This window comes from Papilio xuthus, unplaced genomic scaffold (genome assembly GCF_000836235.2).
Source record: "Papilio xuthus unplaced genomic scaffold, Pxut_1.1 DF826949.1, whole genome shotgun sequence".
NCBI lineage: Eukaryota > Metazoa > Arthropoda > Insecta > Lepidoptera > Papilionidae > Papilio > Papilio xuthus.
The window spans coordinates 2,219,545-2,239,680 of NW_013531700.1; the positions used below are offsets into that span (position 1 = coordinate 2,219,545).

The window sequence follows — 20,136 nt, forward strand, 5'->3', positions numbered from 1 at the left end:
TTAAAATCAAGTTGAAATCTTGAATATTAATTCGATATTCGTTATAAAAAGCTTGTTCAGTTGTTGTCAATGACACCCACACAGTTGGAGAAAGCGGCGCAAGCAAATTATTTCAGTCCATTGCTCCGAATACATTTCCGCGTATTGCCTTTAATGATTACGGACTCTGGAAAATAAAAGCTACGTAGTTATTGATGTACTTTTATTGTCCTACTCAGAATTAATCTACATTAAATTGAGTATTAAAGTTACCATTAAAATAACTCTGAGTACGATTTAACTGTTCAGATCATAAGCTCTATAAAGCATAGCTTTTTACTTAAATACTTGATGTTGAGGACATAAAAAAATGTTGAGATCTCTTTTATTTGTTTTTTATTAGAACAGGTATACGAGCATCTAAAGTGACAATTACTGTTTCTTATCGTTAAAAACGAAAGGACAGAAATAAAACATAACTTACTATCTCTATCCTCGACTATTTCTCATACTCTACCCATATTAGAATAGAAAGGGCAGAGGAGATATTTTATATAGTACCCCGCGACTTCGATATTTAAAAAAAAACTTAATTAGCTTATGTATTTTTCCAGGCTATATTTTACGTGTGTGCCAAATTTGAACGAGATCCGTTTATCCTCGGTGATACCTTCTAACAAATATCTTTTCTTCCTTCCATCTAAACATTCGCATTTATAATATTAGCAAGATTTATCGTTTATTTCTTACTTAAAGTCAATAATTGAAACAGTCTCCATTTCTATATATTCAATTAAAATTTTCGAATAAATAACGAAGTCATTCAAAGATGTGGTTCCATTGCAATTTTTTTTTTACGTTTGTTAAGCCAGCACTTGACCACGATCCCACCTGGTGTTGGTGGAGATTTGGTCGAAACATGGTACGCGCTAGCTTAGTGTTTATTCACTCTACTCATATTCTCTCCTTATTCATTCAAGAAATCCTTTAGTCAAAAGTGCAAAAGTGCAAACATAAAAAACAAGAATTTAAATTGCTAAAGAAATCATAAAAACTATAAATAAATTAAAAGCTCAACTTTTCCTACTTCCGTTTGCTTTTCACAAATAGAAATCTTTCAGTCGTCTTTTTCTTGTTTTATCGATGTTTTATAAACTTCAAAGGAAATGAAGAAATGCTCTTTCAAGTATTTTTCCAATGGTATGAAATATTTCAATGCATTTCTTAGTTAATAAGCGTAACAAATTAAATAAATATGCAATTCTTGTTTTTTTTTATTTTCTTATAAAAATTGGTTTTGAAAAAAAATATTATTTATTTCTTAGATTAGCGTGAATGCAAAGTGAAAAACAGATAAAATTAAAAAAAAAACAATGTTTTAAGTTAATAGCTACATTGTTTGTAACTAAAAACTAACGAATTATATTAGTTTATCTAATATATTTTTTATGTGCCACCAACCAGATATAGTATATTTTACATGTACAGAAATTTTTACTTATACGACAAATAAATTAATAATTAATTTTCTAAAAAAATATTTAATTTAAATAAAAAATACATTAAAATAATCATTTAATACTTACCGAATAAAAGTAATAACAAATCACTAACAGCAAGACTGAATAAATAATAATTAGTTGCTGTATGTAGTCCGGGATTCCTGACTATCACAACACAAACGCATACATTTCCTATCACTCCAGTAAGGAATATTACCACCAAAACTATACTAATCGGCACAATCTCAGTCAATGGCAATCTTCGAGACCCCATCATCCACCACAACATTTCCTCTTCACTACAATCAAAATGAGTCAAATTATTGCAACGGCTATAAAAGTCATCGTACGTCTCGTTTTCGCGTAGAAATAAATTCAATTCCATTTTTAAAACATCTATTTATTTATCGTTAAAAAAATAATTTAACGGATTTTTTTTAATTCTCGTAATGTTGAAAATCGTTTGAAAGCTCCGATATCGCAGAAAGCATGTCCATACGAGACGGTTTCCCGCGCGTACTGAGAACAAAATGCCTTCGGAATGTTACCTTTCAACTAACGCGCTAAACTATGAAAAACATTTCCAAACAATTTATAGACTAATAATAATAATAATAATTCATAGAGTAGAAACTCTTTGATAGATAAATATTTTTTTAATCCGTTTAATTTATACACGGATTTAAGTATTAGCATAGTTTTATAGACCTCGTAATGGAGTCTTCCATGCAAAGCCGGCATAGAAAAGAGAAGCTGATTTTCTTAATATAACTGTGTTGTAATCTTTGATAAGGGTTTTCTATTTACTGTTTTCTAGCAAAAGGTCATACGTGTCAGTTTCCATTGACCCACCCTTACAAGAACGCTTTGTCATCTCTGGTTTTGAAATCAAATCGCGAGCAATGTTTTATTGTAAGATTGGGTCGTTTACTAAATTATTACTAATTTGTAAATTCAATTGAGCTTTAATTTTGAGTCCGGATTAAGTATCAGGTGTTATTAAGTATTAGTATTGAACAGCTATTCCTTTATTATTTATTAATTTGGTAAAATGTAAATTGTAACTTGACAGACATTTTAACTTGATTAAGGTAAACTGTTTGAGAGATTTTTAATATAACTTAGAATGTAATTAAAATGAAAGTTTATAGCACAGACAAAAGAAATTAAGTTCGTTATAGAGCTTTTTTTTATATCATAAGGTGGCAAACGAGCGAGCGGTCACCTGAAATCGCTGAAATAGCGAAGCGACCGTTGCCCATAGACATACGCAATTGCATATGCGTTGCCTACCTTTGATCGACGGAGGAGAGGATGCACAGAAATAAAATATTTTCCCTTTCCATGCATCCTCTCATCCGGAAAGTCCACTTCCACTTCCCATCCCTTCCTTATAAGAAAAAGGGTGGGAAGGGAAAGAGGACTAATTTTTGCCTCCGGGACGCACACTCATCAGACGAAACGCGGAATTGCTTCCACTTCACGCCTGTCTTCTGTGTGGTCGTGGTATTTCACCGGACGAGCCGGGCCGATTCGTGCGAAGATGTTAAAGCGGGCTCTACCACTGTTAAAATAAAAAGTTTTTGTTGTTTTAGAATTTGTCCTTGAACTGATTAAGCAGCCGTCAACTCTTAGGTAACTTATTAAGGCGCAATCCTATATAACAGAAATCCGTTTTATTAATATGAGCCTTCTTTTCCAAGAGACTCTGGCTGTATGCTATTACTATTTTTGGTGAAATTACTTTCATCCGTTTGCCCTGGCAAGGCGATTGCCTAATTAAAAAAACACTCTTAAAATACGAGCCAATTTTCGAATTCGATGAGATATGAAAGCGAAAAAATCGAAAAACCATGGTCGTAAAAAAGCTTTAATTAAGCTGCCAGTGTGCACGATTGGATCCTCGTTCAGACATGAATGGGCTTTTGTTTGGGAAAATCATGAGTAAATTTAGTAGTGTAAAAATTATATTTACAAAACCCATGACAGTTCGATATACTTATTGGTTATAACACACAAAATATGATGTGCATAAGTTTTAATTTGCTGTTTCATTATCTATTGGTATCTCTATTTCCGATCACAACAAAATTATGTTTGATTTTTACATCAATAATTTTGATGGTGATAATCTTTGAGGTTACCTATCAAGGCTTCAAAAGTTTCCTAAAAATTGTACTGTAACATCTTTTTGAGACTTAGATTAAAAAGTCATCAAAAGTATTTTTAATTATAAGTTCTTAAAAGTGCTGAAAAGATAAAACTCGATTAAGAAATTATACAACAATATTTAACCTACCTCCGATATTCCTTGCTTTGACACGTTAGAAAAAAAAAACAAAAACTTTAATAAAACATTCAGAAACCACTTTTTTTTTTAGATTTTATTTATAAATATTCCAAAACTTTAATAGCGCCTTCAATCATCCTAACAAAGCTACTGATATTTTGTACACTAGTTTACGAACGTGAAACAAGAATACAAACATTTTTGTTATTTATATAGATAGACAGCCAGAAGAACAGACAGATTTATTTGATGACATACCTAACTTGATTAACTTTGGGTACCGCTTTGACAGCGCCGCGGGCCTCAATCAAACTTATTTCTCCATTATCGCAGTAATTAAATTTGTTTTAAAGTGGTCCGTCTGGTATCTGGTTAGACATCACTAATAATTAATATATTAAAAACTTTATTTCTTAATTAACTCAAAATTTAAATTAAAAAAGAGTTATTAACTTCATAAGTCATATATTTACACTTATTTTAATATTTTTTTTTCGGTTGAATTCAACTATGAACAGCAATTCAGACAGATAGTAAAATTACAAATTTTAATTTTAAATATTTATGCAACAATACACATTGAGGATAGTGACAATAGTAAAATTCTAACCGTGAGTTTTATTGACATAACAGAATATGACAATATGTTTAAAATGAACGTTTTGGCCTTAGAAACCAACGGTAAAAAGTTAATGCAGCTATCGTAATAATATTGTTTGATTCTAGAAATTCAATCAGGTTACATAATTGATGTTCTTCGTGTTTCGTAAAAACCAATATTAAAGTAAATGAATCAATTTTTTACTTCACACGAATCCATTTCGAGAAGGAAATTACAAATTGTCTTGCGATGAAAAATTCTATTACGTTTATTTTAAAAACTGTAATGAAAATCTTGGTTATACTCTACAAAACATCAGAATCCATCAATAAAAAATTTTCATGGTGAAATTTATAGTTTTGTAAGTAAAAGAATAATATGCCCCAATATGATCCCGCTTCTTTTTGTTTTTTTTTTATAATACGAGGTGGCAAACAAGCAAACACCAAAACGCTAATGCCAGCACTGAAAACATCAAAATAGCAAAATTAATACTGCCCATTGCTAACCGCATTTGCCGATTGCAGGCAGGGGGTTGGATGCACAGAAAGAAGATCTTTCCCCTTCCAATGCGTCCCGTCCCCATTTAAATGCGCTTGCCCTTCCCACCCTTTTAGATTGAGGAAAAGATGGGTAGGAGAATGACTTCAACTTCGAAAAGGATATTTCTTACAAACATTGCACACAACCCTCAAGAGTTTAAAGATATCAGTCTGTGATATATATGAATTTAAGATTTGGAACGGGGTATATTCATAAAGGTAACCTTTTGTCTATATAACGGTGTTTTTTAGGATGCCGATACAAAAATACAGCCGTTTAAAAGTACCCTTCACACAATATTTCATTATTTTATTTCTCAATATGATAACATGGTTCATTTTGCAATTACGGTAATATTTACCCTGATAAACTGGTAACACTAGAATTTTTTCTACCGCCATCTTGTTTAACTTTGATGTTTAAGTTTGACAGCAATCATCGCAACGGGGAAATATAATTTTGGTAAAGTGTAATTGTTTAATATTTTAGATCTGTACGTGATTAAAAAGCGGTAAACCATATTAACACAGTTTAATGGGGACAAACTGTCTTCGATAGCGTCGTAAAAGCAATATGACGTCTCAATTGACAAACGACATAGGTGACATAGGAATGACAAACACAGAGGCGGATTCTTCGCAAGGACACGCACAAGAAGGTAAATAAATATGAAACTTCCCGCTCAATATTTCAAACTTGAAATTTACCTATTACGGAAAACAAGTACTAGAAAGTTTTGAAATCACAATAACTATATCATCTGACAAACGAGTATATGAAAAGATATAGTACATAAAAATAGTTATTTAAAATAAAAGTTGAGACACGAATATTTGTATAAAACTTAATTCAATCGTATAAATATGAATCAAATAATTAGTTGAAAGCTAAAGTCATACTACACAACCCTAATTTATAGTAATTCTAATAATTTGCGACCTATAATACTGAAACACATTTTTTTTTTAATTTGAAGCTACGTCAAGTGCAACTCCAGATGACGCGACATCTAGCAATGCAACAACCCCTTCAGGCAGCGAAGGGGCCTCGAGACAGTCTAATCTTCAGAGAATCCAGCAGAGAAAGCAGCAAGTGTACAACTGGCCACATAACAAGAAGCTTCTCAAATTGGCCATATACTCTGCCTGCCAAGTAAGTACAATACATAGTCATACTAACTTTTTGACCCTGTGAGTGCCACTGGCATGTTTGCAGTTTGTTCTGTCAGAAGATGTATAAACTTGGAGATTGGAGATAAGACATCACAAGACCTTTTTTAATTTCACTTATATCTAAGTGCCTTATAAATTTGTTACACTAGAAAACAAGAAACTTGAAATAACATTAATTGCTTATCTTCTTCTTTTAAATTCAAATTGCAGTGAAATACAAATTTTGAATTAATAGCTAATAATTGGTTTATTTCACTATTCATGTTATTCATTATTTATTTATTACAATATATATTTTCTAGACTCCAGAATGTTCCTGTAATGGATGGAAAGCTCCGGTGGCACAACAGCCTGCTAAAGCAAATGCAAGAACTGACCAACCTTTAGCCAATTTTACGGATCCTTGTCGGAACTGTAATCATATTTTAGGTTTGTCAAATACTTTCAACCTTTTGTAATATATAATAATTATCACAATTTCTATAAACATTACAACAAATCAACTATAAACTCATGCAATAAATAAGACCCATGAAGGTTGTTTAAAAGAAGAACTTTTTTGATGAAGAAATAATTCTGAAATCACTCACATTTGCTTAAAGTTGTAAACTGATTACAAATAAATCTTAGAAGAATGAATAAATAAATTAAAGATTAACTACATGACAGATGGTTCAAATCTTATGATACATTCATTCATTCACCATTCATCATCAGCTCACTATACTTCCCCACCGAGGGGTTCGGAGCCTACCCTAAGTTAAGGGTGATTAGGCCATAGTCAACCACACTGGCCAAGTGTGGGTTGGTTGACTTCACACATATCTTTGAATTTCTTCTGAGATATGTGCAGGTTGCATCACGATGTTTTCCTTCACCGTAAGAACGTCGGATAAATGTACATATGTTAATCGGAAATCGAAAAACACATTGGTACATGGCGGGATTCGAACCCAGGACCTGCAGATCGCAAGTCAAGTGCTTGACCACTGAGCCACCGACGCTCTTTTATGATACATGTAATAGTTAAATTGTATTGTTATGCAGCAACCCTTTAATTTGTAATTACAGAAAAACATGTGACCCACCTCCAAGGGCTGGCCGTGTCAGAGGTGAATCGATTATTGGGAGCTGTGGTGGATGTAGAGAATATATTCATGTCTATGCATAGAGAGGATGACCATGACACAAAAAGGGTTTATTACTTTTTATTTAAGGTTGGTATTATAATAATCATATGGTCATATGCCAATTAATCTATATAAGTACTGGCTGTTGTCTATATATGCATTTCAGAAAATTATTTGTACATATTCCAGATATTATCTATGTACATTCAGTTGTATTGGTGTTTAATGGTCAAGATCCAAACATTCAAATACATTATTAATATTTTTTTATATTATAAAGTAGCAAACAAGCAAGCAGCCACTTGAAATGGCTGAAATAACGAAGCGACCATTGCCCATAGACATACGCAATTGTATATGCGTTTGCCTATCTGTAATCAACAGAAGAGAGCATGTACAGAAATTTTCCCTCCCCGCGCAACCTCTCATCCTGAAAATACACTTTCACTTCCCATCCTTTCCTTACATGAAAAAAGGGTGGGAAGGGAAGGAGAAGTAAAATTGGCTCTCTGGATAACTTACTTATTAAATTTTAAAAACTATTTAATTTTTCAGTTACTCCGAAAGTGTATCCTTACAAGAACACACCCTCGTATTGAGGGTCCATTAGGACAGCCTCCTTTTGAAAGGCCTTCTATAGCAAAAGCTATCACTAATTTTGTTCTGTACAAATTCAACTCATTAGCACAACGGGAATGGCAGACAATGTATGATTTAGCTAAAATGTTCCTGCATTGTTTTAACCATTGGAATTTTGAAACACCCAGTGTAAGGAAATTGGTAAGTATCTTTATTATTATAAGTACTAGGGATTGACTATTTGTCGAAATTAGAACATAATTCGTTCTAGAAAGATGTTTTTTTCATTGATTACTTCCCCACATCAACTTCAAGTATGTCAAATCTCATGTTCAACCGTTTATGCAGCTTAATAAAAAAAATTGTTTTATTTTTAATGATGGTAAGAACCAATATGTGTTGCCATGTTTAAATCAAAATACCTACCAAAATTGTTAATGTTAGGGAAAATATTAATCTAAATTAAATTTTTAGCAAGTATCAAATCAAGAAGATATATCGGCATACCAAATAAACTACACCAGGTGAGTGATTTAAACAGTTATTATAATTAATCCATATTTGTTGAAGGACGGATCAGAATAAGTTACTAAAAATAATAAGCCAGATGTCCTCTTAATAATTCACAACATTATTATAAAATTGGCAAAAAAAAAATGAAATTCTTAAACAATGTAGGAACCTCAACTTTGTACTTTATAATTTTATTTGAACCAAGTATAATCTTATATATAAAATTCTCGTGTCACAATTTTCGTTTCCATACTCCTCCGAAATATTATAATATAATATATATAATAGCTTGACCGATTCTCATGAAATTTTGTGATCATATTGAGTAGATTTGAGAATCGGCCAACATCTATTTTTTTATTCCACGAGGATGGAGACGTGGGCGACAGCTAGTATTTTATAAGATTGTATATAATATTAAATAATTTATTCACTTTATTTCTAGATGGCTAGTGTTCTGTCATGTACCAGCATTCTGTGACTCGCTACCCCACTTTGAGACATCTCTAGTCTTCGGACGGACATTACTGAGAGCTGTGTTCAAATCAGTCTGTCGTCAATTAATGGACAAATGTCATTCTGAACGTGACAGAATGCCACCGGAGAAGAGGGTAAGTGTCATATTCACCCCATTAATATACAATAATTATTTTACATTGTTTGCCTGATATACAACCTGCATAGATAAAATAGCAAAGCAACCTCTGCTCGTAATCAACTAAAAGCTAAAGTTTTTATACATTTCTACCCGAAATGTACAGAAATAAGTATATTCCCCCTTCCTGTTCCCCGTCCACGTCAAAATTTAGTGTGATGCCCTTATCAGAAATGGGTGGGAAGGGGAAGAGAATTACATTTAAGTCTCTAATACCTCACTGATAAGTGCGCCATTTCGCAGCTGAAAGAAAAGTTATTTTATAATAGCTGTCGCGTAGACTATGTTCTATACGTATGCCAAATTAATCGAGATCCCTTCAGCCGTTCTAGAGATCTTCAAACAACCATCCATCCATCTAAACATTCGCATTTATAATATGACTAAGTTAAATAAAAAGCAGCTCTTCAAGGCATAAATTCAAGAAAAATAATAATAAATAGTATCCTATGTCCGTCTCCTGGCTCTAAGATACCTCCTCACCAATTTTCAGCCATATCGGTTAAGCCATTCTATAAATAGTGTAACTAACACGTCTTTCTTTTATATATGTATAAGATTATTATTATCTACAGGTATTAGTCCTGACACACTTCCCACGTTTCCTGGCGTTACTTGAAGAGGAGATATTTAGTACCAACTCCCCCATCTGGGACCCTGACTACAAGCAAGTGCCGCCAAACCATCTGCAAGCTATACTTGACAATAAAAATAGTAAGTATATGTTTTATGAAAATATAAACAACATTACCTAGAACTAGTCTAAACAGAGTTTGGCATTTTATTATTTTCAAAGTATTTTTTAAATTAATCTGTGATACTTTAATCTTTTTTTTTATATATAAAAAAAACAATTGGCAATACTATTTTTTTTTATATTTTTTTACGGTTCCATCCAATAGGTGTTCGTCGTACTGGCGAGTTTGAACGTGTGACCCCGTCCGGAGAGAGCAAAGATGGATTCACTACAGTCACATTGTCATCAGGTAAGATATAGTCCAAAATTATATTTAACCGAAATTAAAAAAGTTTAAAAGATAAAATTAATAAATTTGTGCCTAGGATCCATTTGCGACTTATTAATTAAATGTAAATCCCTAAGTGGAAAATAACGAATCTGAACGCGGCACTTTTTATCCAACTGGAAAACTAAATATTATGTCCGAAACGGCTGATCTTATTTTGGCGGGACTTTTACTAGGAGGTAGACTATTACAGGAGTAACTTAGGCTACTTTTTGTCTAGGTTCAATAAAGCAGGAAGGCACAAAGCGTGGTGTGAGTGGTGCGGGCGAGGCGGGCGGCAAGCGGCGGAGGCTGGATGATGATGACGTCAGCGAACGCACCGTCGCAGAAATCGTCGCCACCATCACAGACCCCAACTATATGTGCGGACCTGATGTAAGTCACACTGGACCTACAAGATTATCTGAACCAACTCACTAGCGCCCCCCTGTCAACGCCAATAATGTCAACATCTTCTTTGTACTGAACCTGTCTGTCGTCAAATTTAATTTTTATATAATTTTCTGTCTAAGTAGGTTTTATATATCTTCTGACAACCAATCGCGATTGCAGCGCCTCTCATCGACTCATATATTCTTGATTGACTGTAAAATTGTTGTCATTGTAATGTAAAATTACCGAAACCTACCAAAAACTACCAACTTCCATTTCCTATCAAACGATTAAATTACAGATTTGACTATGTTTATTGTTATTAATGCTATGTTATTTAAATGTAAATTTTCTTAAATTTACCAATTCCTACTGTATTCTACCAACTTTACTACGTTTATGTTATTAGGCGCTGTTTCAAATGCAAGCGCCGCGCGACGAGGCTGCCAAGTTGGAGGAGCAGCGCAAGATGATTGAATTCCACGTGATAGGAAACTCACTTACAGGACCTGTCAACAAGCAGACCATGCTCTGGCTCATTGGTAAACTTACTAATATTATAAATGCGAATGTATAGATGGATGGATGTTTGAATGTATCGCTAGAATGGCGCAACGGATCACGATGAAATTGGGCATAGGTGTAGAACATAGTCTAGAAGAACACATATGCTGCTATTTTTATTAAAAGGTAATAAAAAATTGCATATGTCAATATTGTTTAACAGATCATCGTTGCCATGATTTGATTCAGGTAGTTTTATTATTACTATTAACTTTTATTTCCACTATTTAAGCGTCTATGACTATCTATGACCGATATGGCTATCTGTGGGCATAAGTCAAACTAAATTTTGACAGCTCACTAACGCCCTCATGACAACGTCAAAAAATTTTCACGATATCCTCTTTGTATTAGTATAGTTGTCATGTCATTTTCTGTGCTTAACTGTGAATTTCTAAGATCAGAATCCCCGATTAAATCATATTGTTATTTCTGTTTTATTCAAAGATATAGGGATAACGATATGTTTTACACAAAGTTTTTGGTCCCAGAAACCCACTGTAAATTGATTTTATATATATTCTGACATTTTCAACCGCGACAGCAGCGCCTCTCGTCGGGTCATATATCCTTGTTTGACTATACAAAGAAAATTGTACTTATTCCAGGTCTTCACAACGTATTCTCTCATCAGTTGCCAGAAATGACAAAAGAATATATATCACAATTAGTTTTCGATCCGTAAGTAAATTATTTCCTTATAGGAAATTATTTATTTACAAATAGGTTAAAGACAATTGTTTCCTTTCCAGTAAGCACAAGACATTGGCTCTTATAAAAGAAGGTCGACCTATCGGTGGGATTTGCTTCAGGACATTTCATTCACAGGTAACCGTGGGTTTACACTGCTAATACACGTGAAATTCTTCTGCTGAAACAATATAGCGAAAACGTATATACAACAAACATATGTCTTTTCCAAGTATTATTAGAAGCATAATATATTTTTTACATACTATTTGAAATGATGGGCACATAAATGAGATTGAAGGTGGATGGACAAAGGTGGAGGGAGACAAAGAAAGTATGGATGGATTGTATGATAAAGGTGTATGGAAGAATATTGCAAACTGTGTATTAAATTAAGCAGGAACACGATATGTCCACTGTAATAGTGAAAACCGTGATTCCGATTTTTGTTCTTACGTACTTGTCATATAAAATGTTTATTTGCAGGGTTTCAGTGAGATTGTGTTCTGTGCGGTGACATCCAACGAGCAGGTGAAGGGCTACGGCACTCATCTCATGAACCATCTCAAGGACTACCACATACGGAACAATATTCTGCACTTCCTAACATTCGCTGACGAATTCGCTATCGGTATGAATAATTTACTAAATATTAGCTGTCGCCCGTGACTCCGTCCGCGCGGATTTAAAATAACTTATTAGTCTATGTGTTCTTCCAGACTATGTTCTACAAATTTTAGCGAGATCCGTTCAGCCGTTCTGGAGATACCTTCTAACAAACCTACATTCATCTAAACATTCGCATTTATAATATTAATATGTTGTAATTAATTTACATTATTTAGGAAAATTCTCACATTCAGTACTTTACAATAACATACATACACAAAGAAATACAAAGAACTGTTTTTATTTTTAATTTAATTATCTGAATACTGTCAGGTTACTTCAAGAAGCAGGGCTTCAGCAAGGATATAAAGCTGCCGCGCGCCATGTACCAGGGCTACATTAAGGACTACGAGGGCGCCACGCTCATGCACTGCGAGCTCAACCCGCGCATCGTCTACACGCAGTTCACCTCCGTCATACGACGCCAAAAGGAGGTCAGTTGACCCTAATACAAACCACGCATCATGTACACCCACATCACCTTAGTCATACGACGCCAGAAGGGGGTCAGTTGACCCTAACTCAAATCGCGCATAGTCTACACGCACTTCATATACGTTATATTTTATTTATACTATACCAGAAGGAGGTCAATTGACCCTAACTTAAGCCGCTGTAAATTCGTTTTGTTCTAATTCAAAGTATTTATGTTAATTAGTTGTATTAAAAATAATTTATTGTTATAGTAGACTGTGTATCTTATGACTTATCAGTTACTTCAATTTGCAGATTGTTAAAAAATTGATCGACATGCGACAGAAAGAGATCAGGAAAATTCATCCCGGACTCACTTGCTTTAAAGAAGGTGTAAGTACTACTTTGTTACCTCCTTATATATGTATATATATATATTCTTTGATATTAATTTGACGTAAACCCCTTTTCCACTAAGTGCCTGACTGCATTTAGATATAGTTCTCAAGTTTTAATTTTTATTCCAGGTTCGCAGTCTCCCCATAGAGTGCATCCCGGGGCTGCGAGACAGCGGGTGGCGGAGCACTAGAGGCGCGGCGGCGGAGCCCGAGCCTGACGCGGAGCCCGCGACACTACGCGCCGTACTGCATGCGGTCAGTTGCTCAACTGTCAGCTACATTACGCAATTGTGGGCTACATTGCCCATCTGTGGGATATGTTTTTCCCAACTCTTAAATATTATATTGTAGGTAACTACAGCATATGTTGGTTTAGAAAGAAATAACTGTAAAAAAACTGCAATATTCTATTTTCTTAAATTCACCGTCTATCCTAGTGTGAGTATGCTTTCAGTCCAGGAAATTGTAGAGATTTTTCTTTTTTTTTTAACGCCCATATTAAGACTTTTACTTCACCCGTTTCTTTTCTATCATGGTATATTTACTATATAATATTTTTATTGCAGGTGAAGAATCATGCAGCCGCGTGGCCTTTCCTGAAGCCAGTAGACAAGACAGAAGTGCCCGACTACTACGATCATATCAAATATCCTATGGGTCAATATGCTATTTATCTGTAAATTTATACTGACAAAAAGATCATTTTTCATATGGTTTAATATGAAAAATCAACACTAAGGGCAGTCCCTTTTTTTCCACACATTGGGAAGAAAAAGAATTTTCTAATTAAACTTCTTGCTAACATGTCCGGCTCAGCTAGTCTATACATATTTAGAAAATTAGAGTGTCTGTTTGTAGTATAGAAAATTTCCATATATAACGAAAAATCTTTTTTTTTTAATTTTTTGTTTTTCTCTCCGAAACGCTCTGTTTGTTCCTGGTAATCTCCGGAACGTTTGGACTGATTTTGACGGGACTTTGATGGGAAAGTAGACGATGTATGGAGGTTTGTTATAGGCTATTTTCTTAATTCTATACACACTATATAATGTGATTTGTCATATGTATTTACGTAGATCTGCGCACGATGGGCGAGCGGCTGAAGTCCCGATATTACGTGTCAAAGCGGCTGTTCATAGCTGACATGACGCGGATATTCACAAACTGCAGACTCTACAACTCTCCTGACACCGACTACTACAGGTTACTAATAGATAAATCTTATTTATATTATGCGAATGTATGGATGGATGGATGTAAGAAGGTATCTTCAGAACTGCTCAACGGATCTTGAAGAAATTTGGCATATATGTAGGAAATAATCAGGGGGCTAAAGAGACCTTCTGATTAAGTTTTTTTTTATTCCACGCAGACAGATTCGCGGGCGACAGCTAGTATGATTATAATTAATTAACTTTAGTACCAATAATTAAGATATACATACATAGATGACCTCGAAACAGCGTTGGAAAGAAAAATTAATAGCAAGTTTTAATATCAAAAAATGGAACAATTTGTTCAATTCAAGTTTCAAAATATAAAAAAAAAACAAGAATGTATGGAAGATGTATGTATAGGTGTAGAATTAATAGGTGAATGATTAATACAAAATCGATTTTCGTAATTTTTATATTTCTTGTATACGTAGTTGTTTTCTTCCAGATGTGCGAATCTCTTGGAGAAATATTTTCAAACGAAGATGAAAGAAGCAGGATTATGGGACAAATGATGGCTGAACGAGTTTGTACAAAGCACAGGTACATAATGTATAGGTCTTTTTATATAATAGTGTGTTTAGCGCCATTAGACTGTTGGTTAAAGTTACGGAATGATAAATAAAGTTGTAGGTTCGTATCTATTATGAGTTGTTATAGAAAATACTTAAGTAATTGGAATGGTTAAATGTGATTTTTTGCTGTTTTGAATAAGAATTCAAAAGTAACTTTTTTTTAATCTGTTTTATTGAGTGTTCTAATATATTTAAAACACATAAAATTATGTCGAAGTGACATTCAAATTTTTTAACCTTTAGGTTGAGTAATTTTTTGTATTTTTTATATGTGTGTTGGTTGTTAGTTGCATTCTGATTGAAAAGACTTGAATGAATCTTCAAAATTTCAATTTCAAACCACAAAGATCGTAATAAAATTTTAATTTTAGTAGTAATTTATTGCCAATAGTTACTGCAGTTCTTGATATTTAGTAATTTGTAAATATATATCTTATATATAAAATTGTGTCACAATTTTCGTTCCCATACTCCTCCGAAACGGCTTGACCGATTCTCATGAAATTTTGTGAGCATATTCTGTATCAAAGAGTATAATAAGTAAACTATAGAAAGAGGGGCAACTCGCACGAAGTCGTGGATCCACGGCGATTGTGGCGCTCCATGCGTATAATCGGTGAACTAATTTTTTTTTGGTACCTATATACTTAGGCACGCATATTTAGCTCACTATAATAATAACTGATAAGTGGGAATCTAATTTATGAAGTTAAAATTGACATTAAATCAATTTTCAAAAATAATATACCCACTTATGTAGTTATTAATATAGTGAGCCGATATCAAGTAGCCTTCTATGAAATACCTCTATTAAAATGATCCTATTATTATTGAGGAAATAAAAACAAAATATTTTTATATTTTTGTACATTATTTATTATATTTCTACATAACTTAATTTTAAATCTATGCAAGTACATATACATCAATGACTTTCAAGATATCAGCTCAATATTTTAATTTTTAATATATTTGAAAATTACATTTACGGTAATAAATAGTATAGCGCGGTCACAAAAGAATGCATACCCTGTAATTAAAACCAAACCCCAAAATATTTTCAGTCACATGCAAGCTGGCAACTGGCAATTTGTAGTTATTTGCGAGTTTAAACACTCTGAACATATTCTCTTACAACATAGGCAAGCAAATTTTGCTTTACAATAAAAATTTACAAATAAAAAAATATATTTTTTACATATACACACATAGACCCACCTACAAATTTCAGACACATCAGTTTATGGCTCTATAATTCCAGTGATTGGCACACATTTTCTGAACATCACTGACCGTCTCTCAGGAAGGGGGAAACCGTGTATATGTGCACCTACAACAAACAAACAGAATCTGATTTCCTGTCAAGTATAGGAACTGATATGTAAAATGTATTAGAAGTAGGGCACCATTCAATATGATAACCGGAAAGTATAAATCACTGTGGTGCTAAAAACTACACCAAAATACAAAAATATTTAAATGTTTAAATGAGTCTGACGTATGGGAATAACACGAAAATTTTTATTGAATTGTAACTTACCATAATCAGTCCATCTAAAACACAGTTGCGTACAGCGTCGTTTTTCACGAAAAAACATTTTAATTAAAAACAAAATGAATGAAACAACATTTAACTAAGAATACAAGAACAGAAATAGAAATACGAAAAAACGTAGCGGTTTGATGACACATGAATGTCTCGATGACACAAACTTAGCCATGAGATGAAATGATGTTTACCAAGATTTAAAAGGTGGCGCCACTTTCCATACAAATCGTCCTTCTTCTAAGTTTCCACCCCCTGTTCTGTATGTCTGAGAATCGGCCAACATCTATTTTTTAATCCCGCGCGGACGGAGTCGCGGGCGACAGCTAGTATTTATTTATGCGTTGTGTTTATTGTTATAAAATATGTTATAAATATTTCTCAATTTTATCATTTTGATTTTTTTTCATCCTCTTACATTTTGAATATGTATAATAAAATTGGAATGTCTGTATGATGTATATCATGTTGCGGATAACGAAAAACAAATTTTTAAATTGTCTGTGTGTCTGTCTGCGTTTGTTCCGGATATTCTTCAGAATGGATGCATCGATTTTGACCAAACTTTCACAGGAAGGTAGATGATGCAAGCCAGCATGTTATAAGCTATTTTTTTAATTCTGCTCAGACATAGACGCCGGCGACCGCTAGTATTATTCAGGTTAGTACGTCTGGATATGTAGCAAGAGGCTGTCATTTATTGGGTAATAAAACACAAATTCAATACTGTATTGGTTTTTATTAACATTTTGATGTACACTCGGGGTACGAACATTTTAGGGAATGTAAATACATATTTATCTTTTATATTAGTTGATAAAAGTACATACCAGTCTCCTTGTTAATATAAAATCCGATGGATTCCGCTAAGTACTTACGGCGTAAAGCGGTAACTTAACTTAAGAGATATTTAAAACTTAATTAAGAACGAATGATATATATATTTTTTTTAATTAATCATTCGATTAAAACCGATTACAGCTTTGGTTGATAAGTGGGCGCGATATAAAACGAAATACACATAGTTAAAAAAGAACAAAAAAAGCGAAATAACTCATTAGTTATTCGGACTAGATTTTTTTAATCTATTATTTTCTTAGAGCCATTATATGTAATATGAACAGTCTAGCCACCACCTACGTCAACATAGTGAAATGTGTTAACTCCAAATTAAAATAATAATAACACATCTATTCAATGAAATGAAGTTTTTTTTTTAACAATTCTCATAATCCCAAAATATTCAGATAATGTTTTCGATCTAAAAATAATTTTAAGTAGACGCAGATTAATATTAGAACTATTAACCATTTAAAAATATTGGACAAAACATATAATTTAACTTGATAAAAACTAATAACTAATATTTTTTTCTGACTTTTTATTTTTAATTTTAGAATTTTAGCAATTTCACCATTTAAAATAAAACAACATTGATGTCAAGATAAAGTAAAATGAGTAACTACTGCATTATAAATCGTTAAATGATCACAAAGTGGCTGCTTAAATGACAACTCTGGGTGGTAAATGATTGTAAGAACGTTATATCTATGGACGGAAATGATTTTTCCAAAGACAAACGTTTCGTTCCGGGGACACCACAACCGATTCGTTCTTAACAAAACCACTTAAGTAATACAATTATACTCAGAAACAATACATCTTAATTCAAAATATGATTATCTTATCTATAGAAAAAAACATTTATTTTTAGTTAGTGTTAAATTCATAGCAAATAGTAATGAAACTTGTTTGAAATGTTTGGTAAAGTATTCTTCCAGTAAATAATTCATTTTTAAATATATTAAAACACTTTGAAAGAAAAAAAATCCCTTGTTACAAAAAATATGGTCCTTCGAGCCAGACCTTAGAGATCCTAATGTCTTTATTATTTAGATATACCAATAATATGTCTTAAATTAGACATAAAACATATACAGTTGAATGATTTTTTATATTGTGAAATGATTTAGGAGACATATATGAGATCATTTCAAACGAATTTAGTATTTAAGTACAACATTACAATGGCTCATATTCCCTTGCGAATGACATACAATGTGTCACATGAACACTATTTCGTTGACTAGGCGGAGTCGCGATGTTTCCTAACTAATTATAATTATAAACTTATTTAATTCATGTCCATTTCCATACAAAAAAATATCACTTGTACATTCGTCACTGGAGCACGTATGATTCAGGGGATATTTTTTTTAACTTTTTTTGAGTATTTTTTTTGTAATTTGTTAAACTTAATTACGACGCGATTAATTCATAAATGAACACATAACGTCTCACTGTTCACTCTCACTTGAACTACAGATTTACGCATTGCCATTGTTGGTAGATGTTTGCCAAATCGATCCAAATGTTTGGTCCAAAAGTATTCTACGTCTAGAAGCTTGTTAAAAGGAGAAATTCCTGCCTCATTCTCAGCTGCAAAAACACTTTTCTTTCATTTCTTTTAGTTCGTCAAATATCACCAATATCAGTCAATACTCCAATAGAAAGTCATCCATCCAAAGTCACACAATGAATTTAATAGATAGTTTGGCAAACGGCACAAATGCAAACATTGGAACATAACGCCAACTCCAACAACCAGCATTCAATTCTCGTATGTGATGATTGCAATAGTTTGTCCAACACGGAGGCCATCCATACAGGGCACTGGTGATGAGGGGAGTTTGGCAAACGTCACAATCGCAAATGATGGGCAAATACGCCAATATTGGACGTGTTCAGTCTTGGCCGTCGCTGGCCGAGCTCACTGAGGCCGTCTCCTGCCTCGAGCACTCCGCTCTCGGACCACCAGATGGCGATGATGTACACGAACTGAAATTATAAAACAAATATTCCTTATCATATTACGAAGTCATACTCATATTATGAAGTTTAAATATTTCATTGTTTATTGTATTGAATTGAATCAGAAACGACTGCACCGAAATAAAAAATCTTTCCCTGTTGGGAAGCTACACTATCCACGGGTGATAAACCGCGTGGACGAAGTGCTGGTAATTGCTAGTTTATAAATAAAATAAAATGGATGACAATACATTTAGTTTATGTAGATAATTACATAGCGCAATGTACCAAGTTTTCTTCAAAGACTCATGGTAAATTTTGGTATCACATTTTGGCAAGGAGTAACAATGTACGATAAATGCGTGTGTAAGACGATGAATAGTTGCTTGCTACTGTGTAATTACATAATGTTAATTATTATGACCAGAATGTGGTAAGTGTTAGTGACCACATTGTGGTGAATGTCAGTGAGTAGAATATGGCAAGTGTTGTGTGACCTGTGGTGGTCTGTGCGGCGCGTGTCCTCGCAGCGCAGGGAGGGCACGAGCTCGTCGGGCGAGGAGGCGCGGCTGCTGCGCTCGCTGCCCGCGGTGTACGAGTTGTCGCTCGTCAACTGTAACACACACAACGCACTATCACTACATACACTTATAAATACACTGCTAATTTAAACTATTTTTTTAATATCTTTATGAGATCTGATATATAAAAAATTTATAAAACGAAGATCACGAATATATTTTACTTCTTAGTAATATTATAAATGCGAAAGCTTAGATGTATGGATGTTTGTTCAAAGGTAATCAAGAACGGCTGCATGGATCTCGCTGAAATTTGGCATAGTCAAGCTTTTATTCGCCCGTAGTTTGCTGTCAAAAAAGGATGTTATATTTA

The 20,136-nt window shown here is 33.4% G+C and overlaps 3 protein-coding genes across 5 annotated transcripts in view; 1 reads left to right on the forward strand and 2 right to left on the reverse strand.

Annotated features, from left to right (window-relative positions):
- NGR-A25 (neuropeptide receptor A25) overlaps positions 1-1,866 on the reverse strand; it is a 14,606-nt gene extending 12,740 nt beyond the window's left edge. Inside the window, exon 1 of the mRNA XM_013315933.1 lies at positions 1,566-1,866. Coding sequence (XP_013171387.1) covers positions 1,566-1,866 — 301 coding nt within the window. The remainder of the gene's footprint in view (positions 1-1,565) is intronic.
- A 3,460-nt stretch (positions 1,867-5,326) lies between these two features.
- Positions 5,327-20,101, forward strand: Gcn5 (Gcn5 acetyltransferase). Of its 2 annotated transcripts, XM_013316106.1 has the most exons (21): positions 5,327-5,573; positions 5,892-6,067; positions 6,390-6,516; positions 7,159-7,304; positions 7,773-7,997; positions 8,271-8,320; positions 8,755-8,920; positions 9,540-9,678; positions 9,867-9,950; positions 10,210-10,364; positions 10,771-10,903; positions 11,534-11,606; positions 11,678-11,753; positions 12,102-12,246; positions 12,558-12,718; positions 13,014-13,091; positions 13,226-13,351; positions 13,663-13,753; positions 14,173-14,299; positions 14,759-14,853; positions 20,042-20,101. In XM_013316106.1, the coding sequence occupies exons 1-20, from the start codon at positions 5,489-5,491 to the stop codon at positions 14,823-14,825; spliced, it is 2,430 nt and encodes an 809-aa protein (XP_013171560.1). In that variant the 5' UTR covers positions 5,327-5,488; the 3' UTR covers positions 14,826-14,853; positions 20,042-20,101. The 2 variants fall into 2 exon arrangements, with proteins under 2 accessions (XP_013171560.1, XP_013171559.1); XM_013316105.1 differs by lacking the exon at positions 20,042-20,101 and having other exon boundaries at positions 14,759-15,355.
- Positions 17,151-20,136, reverse strand: part of LOC106120721 (ring finger protein goliath) — a 55,945-nt gene continuing 52,959 nt past the window's right edge. For both annotated transcript variants that reach the window (XM_013316107.1, XM_013316108.1), the window contains 2 exons: positions 19,740-19,855; positions 17,151-19,269 (listed from right to left, as the gene is read on the reverse strand). In XM_013316107.1, the coding sequence (XP_013171561.1) occupies positions 19,176-19,269; positions 19,740-19,855 (210 nt within the window). In that variant the 3' untranslated portion in view covers positions 17,151-19,175. The remainder of the gene's footprint in view (positions 19,270-19,739; positions 19,856-20,136) is intronic.

Excerpts from the sequence above, each read along its gene's own strand:
- Gcn5 (XM_013316106.1), top strand. The coding sequence starts at position 5,489 with ATGACGTCTCAATTGACAAACGACATAGGTGACATAGGAATGACAAAC. Across the intron at positions 6,517-7,158 it reads GAACTGTAATCATATTTTAG|AAAAACATGTGACCCACCTC; the intron begins GTTTGTCAAATA and ends TTGTAATTACAG. Across the intron at positions 13,352-13,662 it reads TACGCGCCGTACTGCATGCG|GTGAAGAATCATGCAGCCGC; the intron begins GTCAGTTGCTCA and ends TTTTTATTGCAG.